The sequence below is a fragment of the Grampus griseus genome, assembly GCF_964374135.1.
Source record: "Grampus griseus genome assembly, chromosome: X".
Classification (NCBI taxonomy): Eukaryota; Metazoa; Chordata; class Mammalia; order Artiodactyla; family Delphinidae; genus Grampus; species Grampus griseus.
This window is the reverse complement of record NC_138999.1, coordinates 115,411,792-115,433,606: the sequence shown is the minus strand read 5'-3', so window position 1 is coordinate 115,433,606 and position 21,815 is coordinate 115,411,792. Positions and strand designations below refer to the sequence as shown.

Here is a 21,815-nt window from a genome sequence, read left to right as displayed (position 1 = left end):
ACAGCAGGAGTGCAAAAACACGTAGGCACAGATAGAAACAAGTCTCTGTGAATGCAAACCAGCAGAAACGGAGTCACTCTGCCCAGTTTGACAGGCACTTGCCAATAGGTTTTGGTTTAGTCTGTTCAGGCTGCTCTAACAGAATATCATAAACTGGGTGTCTTATAAACAACAGAAATTTATTTTTCATAGTTCTGGAGGTTGGGAAGCCCAAGATCAAGATGCTGACAGATTCGGTGTCTGGTGAATGCTCACTTCCTGATTCTTACACAGGGGTCTTCTTGCAGTGTCCCCACATGGCAGAAGAGAACTCTGGTCTCTTCAGCTCCTTGTATGGGCACTAATCCCATTCATGAGGGCTCTACCCTCATGACCCAATCACATCCCAAAGGCCTCACCTCTAAATACCATCACACTGGGGGTTAGGATATCAACATCTGAATTGGGAAGAGGGGGAACACAAACATTCAGTCCGTAAGTTTGTTTTGTTTACTCTGTGAAGGTCTCTTTGCCCCTAATATTTTATTTTCTCATTATCATATTCTGCTTCACAGCAAATAGTTTGCATAGTCAAAGAAGGAATTACTTTGATGATTAAAGGCGGTTTGAAAATGCAGATTTTAAGTAGGTAAACATCAGGTAGATCTGGGTGGGCCATATTCCAAGTCTGGCAAAATCCACTATTAGACAAATTGTAAAAGAGGCAGAGAAGAAAAAGACATTAGGTAATAAACTGCTAATTGCATATTAATTACATATTGATCATATGTAATATTTACTATGCCTGGAAAGCATCTCCAAATGACTTATTCTGCAATGACTGAATAATAGTGATGTGGTTAGTGCTTTCATTTGCAAGAGCGTATCTCCAATACTAAATAAGATAAGCCTGTTCTAAACTTTTAAGGTATAAGTAATATTTTAAAAATATTATACTTGATTATACTTACCAAAGGAACATTAATTTTTTTATAATTCGTTTTTGAATTTTATTTTTTTATACAGCAGTTTCTCATTAGTCATCCATTTTATACATATTAGCGTATACATGTTGATCCCAAGCTCCCAATTCATCCCACCACCACCCCACCCCACCCCCCGCCACTTTCCCCCCTCGGTGTCCATACGTTTGAGGAACGTTAATTTTTTCCCTTTGTATTAAATATGGATTTAGTCTTTTACCTAAAAAGGAATTAATGTGATCAAAATGATTAACTCCCGGGACTTCCCTGGAGGTCCAGTGGTTAAGACTCCGCACTTCCACTGCAGGGGACGCAGGTTCCGTCCGCAGTCGGGGAACTGCAATCCCTCATGCCACGCTGCAAAAAAAAAAGAAAAAAGAAAAAAGAAAGAAAGATTAATTCCAGCCATCACTGTTGATTCATACCTAGTATCCAATCAGTCTCTGAAACTTTTGCTTCTGTGCTCCTCATTGCACGGTTGCCGGAGTCAATGCGTTCAGGTGAATTTGGGGGAAGACCAGTAGGAGGCTCCACAAGAGCTGCAGGAGGTCCTTTCCTCAGGCTGCCCTGGTGTTCCAGAACCTCTGGGTCTGCATAATGGCTCATGGCTGGTAATCACGTGTAAGGATGATTCCAGGGCAAGGTACACTTAGTCCTTGTACAGTTGACTTATAATTTGCACCTGACTATACTCAGCTGGCAGAAAAACACGGACACAGTGGGTTAATACTTCCACATATTTGGGGGGGGAGTCAACCCATAACCCCCTGTTTTAATTTATATTGGGCTGTATTAACTATTTTATGTGGGATTGAAGGTCCAAGGGCTTGCATTTTGTAAAACCAATTGTGCCAAAGACTTTATCTTTCATTGAATCAGAGCATAGTTTTGGGTAATTTGACTATGGGGGAATTTATGCAAGGCAACAGTTCTGATGTCCTTTATTTTGTGTTTGATAACTCTCTCCAAAAATATAATTGGTACCTTTTTAAGATCTATTGAGAATCTCCAGTTATAACTGTATTCGTGTTCTAATTCTGATGCTGATTAAGGCTATGAAGCTTTGCCAATTGGTGCATATCAACAGATGCTAAACTTAATTCAGAACCTCTCTTGTAGAAGTACAAAAGCCAGTTAGCATAATTTAATCTTTTGTTGCATAAATTCTTTTAGTAAATTTTGGATATCCAATTGGGTAAAACTATGAACCTCTGTTTTAGTTTTTTTGTCCCCCTCACCATCCAGTGTTTTGCTTTTTGAGTAGTTCCTGGATACTTCCAGGGTCCTCTCTGTTCTACTTAACCCCAAATTTGGTTTAGATATCAAGACAGGTTACGCCTTACATGCATTAAAGCACTAGTAACAGGATCAGTACTCACATATTGAGGCTTTCTTGGGAGACCAGGGCAGCCTCCCCAAGTAGGTCTGAAAATGGCTTGAGTGAACAGGGAAAGGAAATTGACTTTGGGTGTTTATTATGCTTAGGAGATGGAGCTGGGGTGAGGGATTTTGCTTCCACTGGGTGGGGCTGGCATGGTTTGAACTTCTGGCTTGCATCAAAGGAGGGAATATATGTACCACATCTTCTTTAAAATGATGTGGTCCATATATATATAATGGAATATTACTCAGCCATTAAAAAAAGTGAAATAATGCCATCTGCAGCACAGGAAACTCTGCTCAATATTATGTTTCTAAGTGGGAAAAGAATTTGAAAAAGAATAGATACATGTAAAGAAAAAGTTGTAATAAGAGGGAGAAATTGGGAAATGCTAATGCCTAATTCACTAAACTAAGCAGATGGGGTTTGGGTCAATTACTAAAGAACTGCTGTGGGCACAGTGTCCCCCCCCCCATACACACACACACACCATCGCCACCTGCTCCGGGGAAGCTCTCCCCAGTCCAGGACTCTCGGCTCTCTGCACAGACACACAGCACTTACGCTGCTGGGTCTGGCCTGCTTTTCCAATGGGGGACTGTGTAGGGAAGCTGGGGACACAGAGTGCCCCCTCCTCCTGGGGTGTTAGCCTGCTAAAGGGACCTCAGGTGGGGCTCCGTTAACCAATGTTTCTGATGTTAGGGTGGATACAGGCTGCTTTCCAAGGGGATCAAACTGAATAAGAGCAGACTTTGAGGGGCCACCTCCCCACCATACGTCTCCAAAGAAGTTTGTCATTTCCCTTTCTCTGCACTGTGAGTCTTGCCTCTGAAATTCCTGACTCCCACTCCAGTTTCCTGCTCTTCCCAGATCAGCGAACTCCCTTTTGCTGATCTGACCCCTACCCTCTTCTTTGTATTCACCCCACCCAAGCAGAGCATCTCTTTTAGGAGCTGGGTTGCTCTGCCCCCCTGAACTAAGTATTCACAGCATTTGAGTACGGCTTGCATTTCCCCAGGGCACTTGCCGCTGCTCTCTGGGGGGTTCAGATGTGATTGGAGAGCATAGCTGTCCTCAGCCCCCACTGGTGGCTCCTCCCCACACACAGAGTTCTGCCTCTTGTCCGAGGGAGGGTGTTCCTGCACCTGTAGCCTGTCCTTGGTGCTTTCTATTGTTCTCATATGGGGTTTGGAATTTTTTTTTTATGTTAAAGCCATATCGTGCCTAGCCTCTCCTCTGTCTTCTAGTTTCTGGGATGGCCTGACCTTTCCTGAGTAATTGGCTTTGCATTCCCTAAAAGTGAAAAAGACGATTTGTGGATATGCCCCTGCATTGCTGCAATGGTCCCTGTTCACCTCCACTGTGCTTTGCTGGCTCCAAGGCAGGTTGCTCCCTGGTCTCCGAGGAGGTCTAAACTCTGCGACTGACCCCTGCCTTGCACTTGGATATTTGCACATTCCTTGATAAAACGTGCCAATGAACCCCCTATCACAGCCCTGTTGCGGTAGCTTCCCCTTTGGTACCCTAATTGCTGGGTTAACCTCATTTTTACCTTTCAGTTGCTTTTTACAGTCACTACAGTGAATAATACTATTCTGAATGGGGCACCTAAGATGGGCTGCCCGTGTATTGCCTTCTGCAGTCGCCTCCGTTTCACATGATCTGCCCTGAGTCACAGCTCCTTGCTCACCAAGGGTGGCAGACAGTGCTGGGGTGATCTCCATGATCCCCAACTCTCGGTATCCATGCTTTTGTGTAACCTCCTCCCCTTGAGTATGAGTGGGACGTTCTAACCAGCAGAATGTAGCAAAGGTGATAGGATGAACATGATGACAGTGTATAAGATTGTAACCTTCATCTTGTGTGAAGACTCTCACTCCCTTTAGGCTTTGAAGAAGCAAGCTTCTGTGTTGTGAGCTGCCCTTAGGAGAAGGTCACGTGACAAGTAGCTCAAGGTGGGCTCTGGCTGACTGCCGGCAAGAAAGGTCCTCAGTCCAAAGACCACAAGGAACCGGATGCTGCCAACAACGATGTGAGTGAGGAAACAGATCTTTTGCTAGTAGAGCCTCAGAAGAGACCACAGCCTCAGCTGACACATGGCCTGAAGACTTTACTGCAGAGGACTCAGCTAAGCCAGGCTCAAACCACAGAATCTGTGAGATGTTTAATGTGTGCTGTTTTAATCAGCTAATTTTGTCTTAAAATTATTCCCCCACCATTAGATAACTAATATGCTGATGATGTATAAATTCTGCTAGTAATGCTTGTCCTTGGACCCCCATGCCTATTTTTCTTTCCCAAATGGACTGATATCTCCTCTGTAGTAGCCTTAGCTGTTGTTATGGTCTAAATGTTTGTGTCCCTCCAAAATTCATATGTTGAAATCCTAGCCCCTCAAAATGATGGTATTGGGAGGTGGAGTCTTTGGGAGGTGCTTAATTCATGAGGCTGTAGCCCTCACGAATAGTATTAGTGCTTTATTTTAAAAAAAAGAGAGCCAGGGAATTCCCTGGTGGTCCAGTGGTTAGGACTTGACGTTTTCACTGCCGTGGCCCGGGTTCAATCCCTGGTCGGGGAACTAAGATCGCATAGGCCACTCGGAGTTGGAAAAAAAAAAGGAAAAAAGAAAAAAAAAAGGAAAATAGAAAAATGAGAGAGAGAGAGAGAGAGAAAGAAAGAAATCCATCTGTTACCCCTTCCACCATGTCGCCATGTGATGGCACAGAGAGAAGACACCAGCTATGAACCAGGAAAAGGACTCCCACCCAACCGAGCTGGCACCCTGATCTCAGGTTTCCAGCCTCCAGAACTGTGAGAAATCAATTTCTGTTGTTTATAAGATTCCCAGTCTGTGGTATTTTGTTACAGCAGCCTGACCGCACTAAGACAGTTAACTTTGCATATAATACTCTGCTCCTAGTTTCAGCTAGGAGTAGGCTGACTGACTGCTGTTCTTTGCAGGTATTTAAACTGTTACTGACAATTTTTGCCTCAACTCCATGTCTGATTTCTCACTGCACAAGGTGTCTGCTTTATCCATCATGGTCTTGTTGTGACCTTGGGATAATGTGCTACTGTCTTTGGGCACCACTGTGCTCAGTGCTCTGAGAGGATGCCCCAGGTCATTTTCCTCACGCTACACAGATAGCTCTATCCACTCTTGTCCTGACCACTGCTTTATTAAGACCTAATCTTTTCTCAGACATTGACCTTTTAAAAATAGCTTTATTGAGTGGATGGACCTAGAGTCTCTCATACAGAATGAAGTAAGTCAGAAAGAGAAAAACAAATACCGTATGCTAACGTATATATAAGGAATCTAAGAAAAAAGCTATTGATGAACCTAGATGCAGGGCAGGAATAAAGAGGGAGACATAGAGAATGGACTTGATGACATGGGGTGGGAGGGCGAAGCTGGGGTAAAGTGAGAGTAGCATGGACATATATACACTACCAAATGTAAAATAGTTGGCTGGTGGGAAGCAGCCGCGTAGCACAGGAAGATCAGCTCGGTGCTTTGTGATGACCTAGAGGGGTGGGATAGGGAGGGTGGGAGGGAGGCTCAAGAGGGAGGGGATATGGGAACATGTGTATGCATGTGGCTGATTCGCCTTGTTGTGCAACAGAAACTAACATAGTATTGTGAAGCAATTATACTCCAATAAAGATCTATTTTAAAAATAGCTTTATTGAGGTATAATTCATGTACAATAAACAGCGCCTATTTAAAGTCAACTTTGACATATGTATACACAATGAATCAAGATAGACGTTCCCGTTACCACCAAACGTTTCCTCTTGCTCCTTTGTAGTCCATCCTTCCTTCCATTTCCATCCTCAGGCAACCACTTATTTACATTCTGTCACCACAGAATAGTTTGAGATTTTTCTAGAGTTTTAAATAAATTGAATTGTAGAGTATGTACTTCTTTTTACCAGTGTTCTTCCATTCCACCTAATGATTTTGAGGTTCATAGAGTTTGTTGCATTTATCAATTGTTCTTTCCCTAATATTGCTGAATAGTATTCCATTGTATGGATATATGACAATTTATTAATCCATTCACCTGGTCATGGACATTTGTGTGGTTTCCAATTTTTGCCTATTACAAAGAAAGCTGCCTTGAACATCCACGTACAAGTCTTTGTGTGTACGTGTGTCATCTTCTCTCTTTGGTAAATATCTAAGAGTGGAATTACTGGGTAACATGGGACATGTACATTTAACTTTTCAAGCAACTGACAAACTGGTCTCCAACTGCTTCACATCCTCCCCAACACTTGGTATGGTGAGTTTTAAATTTTTTTAGCTTTTTTATTTTTATTTTTTCAAATTTATTTATTTATTTATTTTTGGCCACGTTGGGTCTTCGCTGCTGTGCGTGGGCTCTGGGCGCGCGGGCTTCAGTAGTTGTGGCACATGGGCTCAGTTGCTCCGGAGCCTGTGTGATCTTCCCCCACCAGGGCTTGAACCCGTGTCCTCTGCATTGACAGGCGGATTCTTAACCACTGCGCCACCAGGGAAGTCCTTGGCTTTTTTATTAGTGTTTAGTGATTGGTATCTCATTGTGGTTTGATTTTTCATTTCCCTAATGACTAATAATGGTTGAGCATATTTTCATGTCATCTATATAATTTCTTTGGTCAAGTGTCTATTCAAACTGATTGCCCTTTTTATTAGATAGTTTGTCTTCTTATTATTGTATTGTAATAGTTCTTTTTGCCGCACCGCAGAGCTCGTGGGATCTTAGTTCCCCTGCCAGGGATCAGTCCCGCGCCCCCTGCAGTTGAAACATGGAGCCTTAACCACTGGACTGCCAGGGAAGTCTCTGTAATAGTTTTTTAAAGATATATTCTAGATATAAGTCTTTCATCCAACATGTGTTTTGCAAATACTTTTATCCAATCTGTGGCTTGTCTTTTTATTTTCTTAAGTGTCCTTTAAAGAGCAAAATATTTTAATTTTGATGAGGTCTACTTTATCAATTTTTCTTTTATATTTTGTGGGGTTTGGGGGGGTCTTATTTAAGAAATCTTTTCCTAAAACCTAGGTCATTAAGATTTTACCCAGTGTTTACTTCTAAAAGGTTATGGTTTTGTCTTTTACCTGTATGCCTATGATTTTGAGTTAATTTTTGTATTTGATGTAAGGTAAGGGTCAAGTTTTGTTTTAAAAAATATGCTTATCCAATGTTTTCAATACTATTTGTTGAAAATATTATCTCTTCTCCGTTGTATTGCCTTGACACCTTTGTCAAAAGTCAGTTGTCCATATAGTTGTGAGTATATTCTGAACCCTCTGTTCTGCTCCACTGATCTCTAAATCTATCTTTATGCCAAGGTCACACTGCCTGGATTATTGTTGCTCTATACTAAGTCTTGAAACTAGGTAGTGTAAAGTTCTGCACCTTTGGTCTTTTTCAAAATTGTTTGGGCTGTCCTACTAAGCCTTTTGCAATTACAAACAAAAGAAGAGCAAAGAGCATTGCATTCACCATTCAAGTCTACAAAGATTAACCCGCTGCAGCTGCTGACCGACAGTGCACTTGGTGCTTCAGACGAAGAGATTAAAGGGATAACTGGGTGAAGCACCCTGTGCTTCAGACAGAGGAAATTCAAGATGATAACGGGGTGCTCTGTTCTTTGGGCAAACAGGCCTTTAGATAGTTAAGATGCATTTCAGGAAGAATTTTAATGGACCTGCTTCTTGCACCTTCCCATACGTAGAAAAGCACTGTATTCATTGAGTTGAGATATCTGTTTTTGGTGACTAGTAATGTTTTGCCAAAGTGTATGCTGACTGCTTGTATTCCCTCGCACACACAAAAATCACATATAAACTAGCCTCTATCCCCGCTGTTTCTTTGGAGCTGTTCCTCAGAGCTATCTGAGAGGCTGTCTCCTGGGCTATACTCTTCAGTAAGACCCTGAACAAAACTTAACTCATAATTCTCACATTGTGCAGTTTTCTTTCAGTCCACACATTTCTATAGAAATGTTGGACTCACCTTGTCAATTAAAGAAAAAAGGTACTGCTATGGCCTTTTTACTTTACTTCCTCACTTCCTCCCCCTCTCTGTTCTATAAAAGAAACTGGCATCCAGACCCCGATAAGATGGTTCTTGGGGACACCAGTCTGCCATCTTCTTGGTCTGTCATCTTTCCAAATAAGGTCACTATTCCTTGCCTCAAAAAAAAAAATAGGTCCTGCTGTGACTTTATTGGGAATGCATTGAATATATAGATAAGTTTGGTAGAGTTGACATCTAACAATATTGCATTTTCAAATTTGTGAGCATGGTACATCTTTCCATTTATTTATGTATGTATTCTTTAATTTCTTTTGTAATTTTCAGTATACAGGTCTTGCATATCTTTTGTTAAATTTACTCCAACTACTTAATACTTTTTTCATGCTACTGTTAAGTATTTCATTTTTTTTATGTTATTGTACACGGTCCTTTATATTTTGTTTTCTTTTTCTTTCTCTTTATTTTTTCTTCCAGTTTTATTGAGACATAATTGACGTAACAGCATTGTATAAGTCTAAGGTATACAGCATAATGATTTGCTTCACACACATCATGAAGTGATGATCACAATAAGTTTAGTGAACATCCATCATCTCATATAGACGCAAAATTAAATAAATAGAAAAAAGTTTTTCTTGTGATGAGAACTCAGGATTTACCCTCTTAACGACTTTCATATATAACATACAACAGTGTGAATTCTATTTATTATGTTGTACATTATATCCCTAGTACTTATTTATCTTACAACTGCAAGTCTGTACGTTTTGACTGCCCTCATCCAGTTCCCTCTCCTCCCACCCCTACCTCTGGTGGGTACATGGTCCTGTTTAAAAATAATTCAATTGCTGGAAATCCATTGCTAGTATACATAAGTGCAGTTGGTATTTTTATTGACCATGTGTCTTTCAATGTTGCTAAAATCGTTTATTAATTCTATAAGCTTTCTAAAAATAATTCCTTAGGATTCTTTTTTGTTTCCTTTTTTGCGGCACGCGGGCCTCTCACTGTTGTGGCCTCTCCCGTTGCAGAGCACAGGCTCCGGACGTGCAGGCTTAGCGGCCATGGCTCACGGGCCCAGCCGCTCCGCGGCATGTGGGATCTTCCCGGACCGGGGCACGAACCCACGTCCCCTGCATCGGCAGGCTGACTCTCAACCACTGTGCCACCAGGGAAGCCCTCCTTAGGATTTTTTACATAGATAATGAAATCCTCAGCAAATAAAATTTTATGTCTTCTTTTCCTATATGTATTCCCTGAAAAAACTTTATTGCATTGTTGCATGTTTACTTTTTTAAGTAAATGCAGAAACTTTTTCCAGGGTGGCTGTTTGACAAGTTACACTCCCATTAGCAACGTATGAGAGATCCACTTTCTATGCATCCTCCCCCAGTATTTGATGTTTTCACTAGTTTTAACTTTAGCCATCATAATAGGGTAAATTCATCTTTTTGTATAGATTTCCAATTGTCTCAGCACCATTTGTTGAAAAGACCATCATTTCCCCATTGAATTGTCTTGGTACCCTTGTCAATATCAGTTGATCATTCTAATATACAAAATACATAAAGAACTCTTATAACTTAACAAAAAAAGACAACTCAATTTTAAAATCAGTAAAGGACATGAATAGATGTTTCTACAAAGATACACAAATGGCCAATAAGCAAATGAAGAAATGTTCAACATCATTAGCCCTAGGGAAATGCAAACAAAAATTACAATGAGATACTACTTCACACCCACTAGGATAGCCATAATTTTTTAAAAAGGAAAATAACAAGTGTTGGAGAGGATATGGAAAAATTTGAATCATCTACACTACTGCTGGGAATGTAAAATGGTGCAACCTATGTAAAACAGCTTGGTGGTTCTAAGGTAAGCATAGAATTACCATGTGATCCAGCAGTTCCAATCCTAGGTATGGATGCCCCAAATTGAAATCGGGTGTTTAAATAAAACTTGCACATGAACGTTCATAGTAGCAATATTCACAATAGCCAAAAGCTGGAAACAATACAAATGTCCACCAACATATGAATGGATAAACAAAATGTGGTATAGCCATACAATGGAATATTATTCAGCCATAAAAAGGAACAAAGTACTAATACCTGTAACAATCTGAGTGAACCTCCAAAACATGCTAAATTAAACAAGCCAGGCACAAAAACTCACATATCGTATAATACCATTCTCATAAGATATCCAGAATAGGCATATATATAGAGACAGAAAGCCTGTTTGTTGTTGCCAAGGGCTGGGGTAGGGAGGGAATGGGGAGTGACTGCTTAATGGGCATGGCATTTCGTTTTGGGGTGATGAATTGTTCTGGAACTAGATAGTGGTGATGGTTGCACAACATTGTGAATGTACTTCATAGCACTGAATTGTATATTTTAACATGATAAATTTTATGTTATATGTATTTTACCACAATAAAAAACAATTGATCATAAATGTAAGGATTTGTTCATAGTCTCTCAACCTGTTCCATTGATCTACACACCTACTTTGCACCAATACCACACTGTCTTAACTGTTGTGGCTTTATAATTTTTGAAATAGGTAAGTGATTCAACTTTTTCAAAATGTTTTGGCTATTTAAGGTAATATACATTCCACATACATTTTAGCATCAGCTTTTCAATATCTATAGGAAAGTTAGCTGAGGTTTTGATAGATACTGTGTTCAGTCTACAGATAAATTTGGGGAAGATTGCTATCTTGACGATATTCAGTCTTCTAATTCACAAAATGTCTTATTTATTTAGAGCTTTTATTTTCATTTAAAAAAATTTTTTAAAGTATAGTTGATTTACAATGTTGTGCTAATTTCTGCTGTACAACAAAGTGACTCAGTTATACATAATCTTTTTCATATTCTTTTTCATTATGGTTTATCACAGGATATTGAATACAGTTCCCTGTGTTATACAGTAGGACCTTGTTGTTTATCGTCTTATACATACTAGTTTTGCATCTGCTAATCCCAAACTCCTGATCCTTCCCTCTCCTACCTCCCCCTCCCCCTTGGCAACCACAAGTCTGTTCTCTATGTCTGTGAGTCTGTTTCTGTTTCATAGATATGTTCATTTGTGTCATATTTTAGATTCCACATATAAGTGATATCATATGGTATTTCGCTTTCACTTTCTGACTTCACTTAGCAGGATAACTTCTAGGTCCATCTGTGTTGCTGCAAATGGCATTATTTCATTCTTTTAATGGCTGAGTAATATTCCATTGCATATACGTATATATATATATATATATATATATATATATATATATATATACACCAACTTTGCATTCCTGGTATAAATGCCACTTGGTCATGGTATGTATGTCTAGGGTGTTTGGACCAGGCCTTTCCTGGTCTCCCTACTTCCCATTCACAGAGGATGTGATCCATGAAGCAGAAAAAAAGAGAATCATAGTGAGGAGGGTGCAGATCCCCCAGCTTCTTCTAGGGCTGTATCTCTGATCAAAAAGCCACACCTTCCATGCCAGTCTCCCATCCTCCCAAGGACCCCACAGAGGAGCCCCTCATCCCCCTGAAGCACACACAGGGCAAAAACCCCAGCCCATTTCCCTATGGCCACCAAATTGGCACCCTCACCAATGATGGAAGGAGCCAGGATATCCCCGCCCACCTCCTCTTAGCGGCCACAGGAGCCCACCCGCTGCACCCTCATTGGCTGGACGGCCACAGAGGTGGGCCTGCACATTGCGCACCCAGGGACTGGAGCATGGGGCCCATGTCACCTCCTAGGGTGGCAGTAGGGTCCCTTGGGGACACGGAGGCTGAGGACAGACAGCAGGAGGCTCAGGCCCTGAGAGGTCGCTGTGACCAGGGGCCATCCGCGAGTCAGCGGCGTCAGCCTCGTGCATCATCTCGTGTGGCGCGTGCCCAGGCTGCAGTGACCATGCTCAGGCCTCTGACCAGGGTGGTGCCCGTCTTCTGGAGGAGGGGGACCCCGCGGAGGGGGCGTGCCCCAGGCAGCCAGGGCTCCCACCAGGTACCTCTCAGTTCCCTTGTCCCCCCACAGCACCCCTGGTCTGGGCGGCAGAGGCGGCTCCGTCTTGTGTGCAGGGGGTTTGGGGCGTCCCTAGTCCTCGAGAGCTGGGCCGGCACCACCCAAGCCCCAACTCTCCATCGGTCTCAAGTGCGGAAGACGGGGGCAGAGAAGGCCCACGGGGGCACTTCCCAGCCCTGCATTTCCCCAGCTGCTCCTGCAGCAGATGCCTTTCCAGATTTCCCCTACAGTGCATTGGCCCAATTTGAGGGTGACTCTGATTATATTTCACAAACGCCCATGTATTTGAAACTAAGTGGAGGAATCATGTACCTGTCCCCGGTCGGAGGGCAGGGGCCATGTTTAACTTGCTCACCTTTGTGCCCTAAAAACCTGCCCGGGAGTCTGGCACCTAGGGGATGACTCAGGGGACACTGAGAAGGCATCATTTTGTTGGCAGGGATCCTTTAAACTGAGAAGGTTTGCTGGGTAGCGTGGTGTCCCTGCTCTGGTTGCATTGATTCTCATGTGTGCTGAGCGCTCGTCTGTGCCCGGGCAGGAGTGGGAGGTGAGCACCTGACTTCACCCCAGACGCCAGGCAGGCTGGCCTCAGCACCAGGACAACTCCCATGCTCCTGGGTTCTAGGTTGTAAAAATAGAACTACTGTGTGATCTAGCAGTCCCACTTCTGGGTATATAGTTAAAGGATATGAAAACAGAATATCGAAAAAATATCTGCACTCCCATATTTATTGAAGCATTATTCATAATAACCAAGATATGGAAAGAATCTAAGAATCCATTAATGGATGAAAGGACAAAGGAGATGTGATATGTGTATATACACACACACACACACACACACACACACACACACATATGTATACACACACATAGAGAAATTTTTTTCTTTTTTTTTTTTTTGGCCACATAGAATGTGGGATCTTAATTCCCTGACCAGGGATGGAACCCGCGCCCCCTGCAGTGGAATAGCGGAGTCTTAACCACTGTACCACCAGGGAAGTCCCATAGAGGAATTTTTTAAATTTTTTATAGTTGATTTACAATACTGTGTTAGTTTTGGGTGTACAGCAAAGTGATTCATATATATTATATATATTCTTATAAGGATTATATATATAATTATATATATATATTCTTTTCTTTGATTCTTTTCCATTATAGGTTATTATAAGATATTTAATGCAGTTGCTTGTGCTATAAGGAAATCGTTGTTGTTTATCTATTTTATTTATGGTATGTGTACAACAGAGGAACATTATTCAGCCATGAGAAAGAAGGAAATCTTTCCATTTGTGACAATATGGTTGGGACTTGAGGGCATTATGCTAAGTAAGATAGGAAAAACAGAGAAAGACAGATACTATCTGACATCACATTATGTAGAATGTAAAAAAGCCAAAGTCATGAAAACAAAGAGTAGAACCATGGTTAGCAGGGGCTGGGAGGTGGGGAAATTGGGGAAAGGTTATTCAAGGATACAAACTTGGAAACAGGAGATGAGTTCTGGGGATGTAATGCACAGCATAGTGATTATAGTCAACAATACTGTATCATAAACTTTAAAGTTGCTAAGAGACTAGATCTCAATTGTTCTCATCACACACACAAAAAATGGTAATTATGTGATGTGATGGAGGTATTAGCTAACACTACTGGTGGTAATCAAACTGCAAAATATAAATGTATCAAACAAACACGTGTACAACTTAAAGGTAGACAATTTATATGTCAATTATATCTCAATAAAAAATTACTCCCCATAGTTTAAAACTACAAATGGCCAATGGACATATGAAAAATTTTAATCTTGATATGTATTGAAAGGCATGCAAAATAAAATATCAAAATAAACAATTTGGCTTATCCAATTGAGAGATTCAAAACCTGTCTTGAGACTTCGCTACAGGCAAAAGTGAGGAGCAGAAAGAAAGGAACCACGACTTTATCCCAGGACAACTGGAGAGTGGATTTAATTCTAGCCGTGAACTGGGGATGATGGGAAAGGAAGAGTTTGAGGGAAATGATGAGTTAAATGAAAGATTACACTGATCTTGAGGAGAGAGAAATGCACCCAGCTTGAGGCAGGAAAGGCAGTAACAGATTTTGAAACGTGTTGTGACCCACAATTGCCACCCTTGTCTCACAACAGTCTCACTCCTGAGTGGCATGAGCACAGTAACGTGGCACCGCTGCTCTGGAGGGTGTCAAACCCCTGAGGCATGCCTACCCTGCGGCCCACGTGCAGGAGTGTATGGTAAGAGATCGACCATGACTGCAGCACAGCATTTATCCACAAGGACACCTGTCACCGCGTCATCAGTAAAACCCAATAAAAACCACAAAAGCAAACCAAAGCCAACAACAACCTCAAACTCAACCCCCCAAACAACAAAGGAAAACAAGCAAGAGGCAGTGCGAAATACATGATGAGAGCTTCATACCAGAGATACTCTGTGGCTTTGGAAGCAGAAGCGTACTTAATCACACAGGAAGATGAGCAGGAAGTGTTTATGTCATAAAGTGAAAAAAGTCATATGTTCCTAATTTTACGTATAAAAGGGACATGCACACAAAGTGAAAATTCATCCGAAACTGGGCAGTTTCCCTCGGGGTGGGCTGGGCTGGGACTCTGTACGCCGTTTCTCTCTCTCGTGTTCTGACTGTATTGGGTTCTGACTGGCCCTCCTGGAACTGCCCTCTCAGCTGCTCTTTCGCCCTCCCTTGACTCAGTTGCTTGGATCCCAGTCAGTCTCCAGAGGTGGGAGGTTCGCAAGAAGACAGGTGGCCCCACCTCAGCGTGGCCCCAGCTGCTCCAATGGGGAGCTCCACGTTGCTAAGGCTCCCAGCTCCGCCCCCAAGCCCTGGGTTTCTTATCTGTCCCCTGGCCCCTACCCAGAAAGACCAGGGTCGCCTTCAGACTGTGTCCTTGCACCACCCCTCCAGCCTAATTCCCTGCCCCTGCAAGAGGCACTGGGGCCTCAGGAAAGCAGCTTCTGCTTGGACTTCTAGTTCAGACTGGGCTCCGAGACTCAGTTTCTCCGAAAAATGGGGATAACCGTGGTGCTGGTTTGCAAACTGGTCCTGTACACAGAAGGCAAGGAGAGACCTAGAAAGAAGCAGACCACTCCAGACTGGGAAGGGGGCACGGTTACTAAGCAAGTGAACTTACAGATGAGGCTTGTCTTGAGTGCACAAGACAAGCAGATCTCCCCACCCACCTGGCAGAATCTTAAAAGTTTGTACAGAGGTCTTAATGGAATTCAGTCACATATTCAGTCCAGATAGTCCCAGAGACGCCTTACTCTCTCAAGGCCACGTCCTCAAAAGGGCTCTGGCTGTGGGAACAGTGGGCAGAACGTGCATCCCAAGGAGCGGGGAAGGGTGAGGAGCCTCCGACGGCCTGAGGCCAACTCGAGGTTCAACCTCAGTGACATCCTAGTGGTGACCTCCTCCAGAAGGTGGCCATGGGGATAATGAGGTTAAGGGATGGTGCCTGGAGCTCGGCAGGCTCTCATCACCTGCCAGTTCGTTTCCTTTCCTCATGGTGACAGGGCTGCTCTGGCTGAGACCTGGGGCCATTTGTTGAAGAGACAGCCTCACACTGAAGGCCCACAGCACCCTGAAGGCTCCTTTCTGAAAATGCACGAGTGCCCGTGGCTGGCCTGGGGCTCCGCTGTGGTCAGTGGAAGAGCTGGGCTCAGCGCGCAGGTCTCTGGTCTCCTAGGCACCCCTCTTAACCAGAGTGTGATGCGCCAGCCTGCCTGCCTCCCTCGCGGGGGAACACGGTCCTCCCTCATCACGGTCCCTTGGCCCCTGGGTGCTGGATCCTCTCTCCCATCTGGCTGTGCCAGGCTTGGTCCCTGAAGTGGGTGCAGAACCATCAGGGACTGAACAGGACCATCTGGACCAAGGGACGGGAAGCTCGGGGCTCTGGCCCGGACTGGAGTCTACCCCTCCCTCCTAGGGTGGCGGATGCTGGAAGAGGCCCTCTTGTCAAGTTGCTCTGACCCCTGCGGAGCTCTTGGCGACAGGTGTCTTACCCCAGGCTGCGCTCCTCGTGTGACCACACCCCGAGTCCTCAGGACACCCCTCTCCTGGGTCCTACGGGCCTGTATTTCTCCGATGGGGGGTGCTGCCCTCCCCTGCAGGCGCCCCTCCCCCAGCCCTCTGTCCTCGGCCCACCCTCCCCCTGCAGCAGCCTCAGAGCCCCCGCCCCGGCTTCTCTGCCGGGACAGCTTGCGTCTAAGGTGGGAGTAAGGGAGGCAGGTTTCCAGTCCCAGAGGCTGATCTTCTCCGAAACTCAGACACCACCTGGCCAGCTGGGAGGTGATGGAGACCCTGCCACCTGCGGCTGCGGAAGGGCCTTCGGGGACACAAAATGATCTGCAGACAGCCCATTCCACCTCACCTACCGCAGCCCACCCTCGGGGTTCAGCTGAATTACGCGCCTTCTAACACCAGCCTCTAAGATGAAGAAAAGGCCTAGGCGTCAGTTGATTCAAATAAAGTTTGTGAATGGGACAAAGTGCCACCTCTTGGGCCAGGCCTGTGCTGCTGCCTTCCCCTCACGGGAGCAGGGGTCCGGGTCAGCTCGGGTCTCGCCTCATCTTCTGACCCGGCACCAGCCCCGCCCTCAGCCCCGCCCCCTTAGAGCCCTCGGGGTGCTCCCCTCCCCCAGCTCCCGGCCACCAGAGTAGGGTGAGCTCGCCGCCCCTCTCTCCTCCGAGGCGGCAGAAACAGGAGGCCTCCAGGTTTTATTTGATTGAACTCAAAGGACTTTCTTCTTAACTGAGACAGACAACAAGATTTGACAACACCCGAGACAAGAACCTTTCTCTGACCAGACGCTGCTGCCCGGTGCAGCGTACATCACACACAGGAAAGTGGAAGTTGTCTTATTCAAGTCGGTGTCTGATATCGTAAAAGCTCCACTGCCTGAGAAACAGACGGCAAATAAATAAAGTGCTCTGAGAGCCCGTCAAGCAGCAAGGGCCCAGCGGGGGAGACGAGGAAGAGGTGGGGAAGCGGAAGCAGCTCAGGACTCAGGGCCAGAACCGTAAGAACAGCCGCGGCAGGAGCGCATGCTAAGGACGCGTCCCCAGCCCCTCCCACGGCCAGCCCCTCAGAGCGCAGACAGCCCCAGCCAGGGCCACCGCCGTGCCCCTCCCACGATGGGTGGGAGGGGGTCTCTGAGCCCGGGCCCCTGGGCCTCCAGCGCGCATTCTCCCTGTTGGGAAGCAGCCCCAGGCAGCTCCGGCTGAGCCCCGAGCCCAGGGAGGACAGGGCACCCTGCACAGCTCACTGCTCAACAGCTCCGCGCCCGCTGCAACGCACAGCCACTCGTGTGTATGCACAAGCACCCACACACACGCTCACACCCGCACGTTCACTCACACACACGCGCTCACACCCGTACACCCGCACACACTCATACACGCGCACTCACACATGGGCACCCACGCGGTCAGTGAAGAGCCTCCCCTGTGCCATTCTCAGGCCCTCTCAGGCTGGCCCAGCAAGAGGCTGGAGCTGGGGATCGAGCCACCCGGAGGGTGAGAGCTGGGCTTGAAAGGGGCACGTCTGCGAATCAGCCCCAAGGAGGCCCCTCGTCCTCTGCTCTCCTCCCATGCAGCCCCGTGGCACAGTCTCTCAGAGGCTGTGCCCAGAGCTCCGGGGATGCAGTCCGCAGGCTGGCAGGCTCCCAGAAGTGGCCCTGGGTGGGCACAGTTGGGCTGGAGGAGGGCCACCAGGACCAGGGCTCCCGGGTGACTTGGCACAAGGAAGGAAGCCATCAGGCCCCGTCGGTGGGCATCTGTGGGGGGCACGTGGTGGCCGCGGTGCAGCCTCCGGCCCCGGGGTGAGGCAGGCAGAGATCCTCACCTGGGACCCGGGCTCCAGCTGGGCAGCTGACGAGGGCACATGGTGTGAGGCTCGGCCGCTCTGTCCTGGGGGCAACCAGGCTGCTGGGGTGCTCAGCCCCAGGAACTCTGAGTGCATCGACCATGAGCAACCACCGCCCGAGCAGACGTGGGAGCGGTGCGGGGTGAGGGCCAGGGTCTGTCCTGCCTCCCCTCTGCACCGCTCCTGGGGTGTCAGTCAGCAGCGCAGCCAAGGCCTCCAGGACCAATGCAGGCCCATCCAGAGGAGACTCTCCCGTGAGATGCTGGGCCCAGGGGCCAGCCTGGGGACAGAGACGTGGGGTCAGGCGTGGGTCTCAGCCCCACCCCACCCACCACTGTCCCTTCCCCTCCTGGTGACACGGTCCCCAGGAGCCACCCACCGTCCCGTCCCACCACCCAAACTGAGAGCGTTGTGCCACTCAACACTGAGGAGCCCTTGGTCCAGCCTTGGGTGGGATTTGCGGCAGGGTGGGGAGGTCCGGCTCTGTGGGTGAGGACCTTGCTCGCCGGGGGTGCTGGGACTCATCTCTCCCGTGCCCATCTCAGCTCAGACTGTCCCCCGGTCTTCCCTGTGACTTCCCATACACTCCACTTTTCCTACCATGGGCCCCTCTGTCTCTAGGTCCCCTGGGAGCCTCTGCTCCCTTCCCCCATCCCTCGGTGCTAGGTCTTCCAGAAGAAGGTGGGAGAGTGCAGGCCCAGAGGAAGGTGGGAGAGTGCAGGCCCAGAGGCAGATCCGGCTCCACCACTTCTTACCTGTGTGATAAGGGCAAAGCGCTCCCCTCCCAGAGCCCCAGTAGGTGGGGAGGACAGAGCTCCCGCAGAGTGTCGCTAGGTCTGTCCTTCCTTCCCCGTGTCAGAACCGGAGCACTGGGCCTCCCCACCCCTCGGGGTCTGTGCCTGGTCCCTTCCTGTCCTCGTGGGTCAGGCCCTTCTCTAGGCTGCTCCCCAGGCAGCTCTAGGGTCAGGGTCAGGGTTAGGGTTAGGCACTCTCTTGACAAGACCAGAGAAGGGGCAGGTCACTTCCTATAACACCAGTTCCTGAGACAAAGAAAGAGATGGGGACTTGAGAGCTGCCTCCCCACCCAGAGAGGTCCCTGTCTCGCCAAGTGTCACCTCCTCTACAAGCCCCTTCTCCATCTGCCCTCCAGCCTGAGAGCTGCCCTCCGCTCAAGGAGCTCCCCCCTTTCCCAAATCCTCTGGGACACGGGGGCTGCTGGAGGCCGTCCAGGGCTGTGACACCGGGAGGGCACGGGGAGGAGCTGGAGGGAGCGTGGCTGAGATGGCGGGAGGGCCGGGGAGGAATGCACCTTTCCTGCTCTTCCATGGCCGCAGATGCGGAGCTTTGGAGGATGCCCCAGGAGAGCGGAGAGGGGAGCAACAGGGCCAGCAGCAGCAGGCAGAGAGCAGTCCCCCGGCCGCAGAGACCAGGCAGGGGGCCGGTTTGCAAAGCGCTGAGAAACAGACCTGGGCTTTGGCCAAGAACACAGCCACCCTTCCAGGCTGCCCCCCAGCGTGTAGAGGACAAGGGTAGCAGCATCTTTTCTCCTCTAGGGCCTTCCCTGGGCCTCCCCTGGGCCTCCCTGAGCCCATTTCCCTCCACTCCCCCGTGTTCAGGTGACACCACTGGGGCCGTGGCCGGGAGGTGATGGGCTGACCCTCCAAGATGCCGAGGCCGCCGCCTCTCACCCCCATCTTGGAAATATGACAAGGGACTCTGGAGGGCATGCGCCCGCCCTGCCTTGCCTGCTCGCGGCTCGGCAGCTTTCCCGGCTGGCTTTCTCGGGCGCCTTCCACGTCTCCCCCAAACCACCGAGGGGCCTGGACATCTACATGTCATGGCAACCACCTCCCTCCAGCCCGAAGTCCAACCTCTGGCCTCCTACCTCTTTGGTCAGGGCCAGTCATTCACGTTCCTGCTGCAGAATTTCTTCCTTCTGCTCCCCACTTCGCCCAAGGTGAGGCAACAGGTCGGCCGCACTCAAGTAATTTTCTCGAGTTCGATGGAAAGGGCCCGTTTCGCGAGTTTCTGTGTAGTTCGTCACCGGCCGCGACGTGGGTGACCGGAGCCGGGGCTTGGGGCTCGGTGGCCGTGACCTCCGCCGAGGTCTAGGGTCCGGTGGCCCGGGCCGCCCCTTCTCCTTCCCCCGCCGCGTTCCGGCGGCCCTGGGTCCCGCGGAGCTTCATGCCGGCGCCCCTGCCGTCGCGGCCGCGCGGTGGTTGCGGGCGCTCACTCGATCCGCACCTGCAGGCGGACGTTGAGCATCACCGAGGCCACGATGTAGAAGTAGGGGAAGTTCATGCGCAGCCGCCAGGCCAGGTCGAAGAAGGTGATCAGCGTGCGCGTGAGCCCCTTGCAGAAGGCGCCGTACGAGCCGCGGGCCGCAGCCGAGCGAGACAGCCGCACAGCCAGGCCCGACATGGCAGCCGCCGCCGCCGCCGCAGACAGGGCCGCCGACGCTGCCATGGGCCCAGCCCGGCGCACACCCCGCCGACTGATCGCACCGCAGGCTGGCGGGCAGGTGGAGCCGAGGCCTTGAGCCGACGGCCAGCAGCCCTCGCGTACCGCCCGGCTCTCGGTCTCGCCTACCCGGCTGGGCTCCAGCTGCAGTGGTAGCCACAGCCAAGTCTCCGCCTTAGCCGCCCAGGGACAGCTCCGCCCCCTCGCCTGCTCCCGGAGTTGCGGCCGCCAGCGTAGCTCCGCCCCTAGCGTGGTCACGCCCCTTGCCGGGCGCCATAGAGCTGCGGGCGCGGACTCAGCCCCACCCCCAGACCCGCCCCCCGGGAAGCCCCGCCTCCTCCCGGGCTGCCAAGAAGAGAGCCCAGAGGGCCTTGAGTGCTTTGGAAGGCAGTGCTGTCCTGGCATTCTTTTGCAGAATGTGCTAGAGCAGGGGCAGTGGAGGCCCAGAGGGTCTGGACCGCTGGGCTTATTCTGCACAGAAGGTCCACCCTGAACGCTCTGCCAGTTTACACCATCCCCTCTCCCTCCCTGTCTCCACAGAAAACTGGGCCAGCCAACCCACTGTACTTTTTCTTAAAAGTATTTATTTATTTGGTTGTGCCGGGTCTTAGTTGCAGCAGGCGGGCTCCTTAGTTGTGGCATGCAAATTCTTAGTTGCGGCATGAATGTGGGATCTAGTTCCCCGACCAGGGATGGAACCTGGACCCCCTGCATTGGGAGTGCGGAGTCTTATCCACTGTGCCACCAGGGAAGTCCCACTCTGTACTTTTCTTTAATTCACATTTTTCTGGTAACTCTGCACTATAGAGTTTCACCAAGCCCACATGCACATTTTTTCCCCTTTCTGGTATATTTGCTGGTGTTGTGTATTTCTTTATTCATGAATTGCCCCATTGTCCTTCCCTTTTACCTGTAGGGGAGGAAAGACTTTCCCTCTACCCTCCTAGATTCAATATGTCAATATATACACTTCCTAGGTCAATGAAAAAAACCGACAACAGGCAGAGTAGCAGGAGAAAAGGTATACATATTTATT

The 21,815-nt window shown here is 48.1% G+C and overlaps 1 protein-coding gene across 2 annotated transcripts; it reads right to left on the bottom strand.

Moving 5' to 3' along the window:
• Positions 1–1,114: 1,114 nt before the first annotated feature.
• LOC309839506 (small integral membrane protein 10-like protein 2A) lies at positions 1,115–20,803 on the bottom strand. 2 transcript variants are annotated; one of them, XM_082681269.1, is made up of 2 exons: positions 20,205–20,803; positions 1,115–1,319 (listed from the first exon to the last, which is right to left on the bottom strand). In XM_082681269.1, the coding sequence occupies exon 1, from the start codon at positions 20,783–20,785 to the stop codon at positions 20,549–20,551; it is 237 nt and encodes a 78-aa protein (XP_082537395.1). In that variant the 5' UTR covers positions 20,786–20,803; the 3' UTR covers positions 1,115–1,319; positions 20,205–20,548. The 2 variants fall into 2 exon arrangements, with proteins under 2 accessions (XP_082537395.1, XP_082537396.1); XM_082681270.1 differs by lacking the exon at positions 1,115–1,319 and adding an exon at positions 18,418–18,599.
• Positions 20,804–21,815: the final 1,012 nt, after the last annotated feature.

Excerpts from the sequence above, each read along its gene's own strand:
- LOC309839506 (XM_082681269.1), bottom strand. The coding sequence starts at position 20,785 with ATGGCAGCGTCGGCGGCCCTGTCTGCGGCGGCGGCGGCGGCTGCCATG.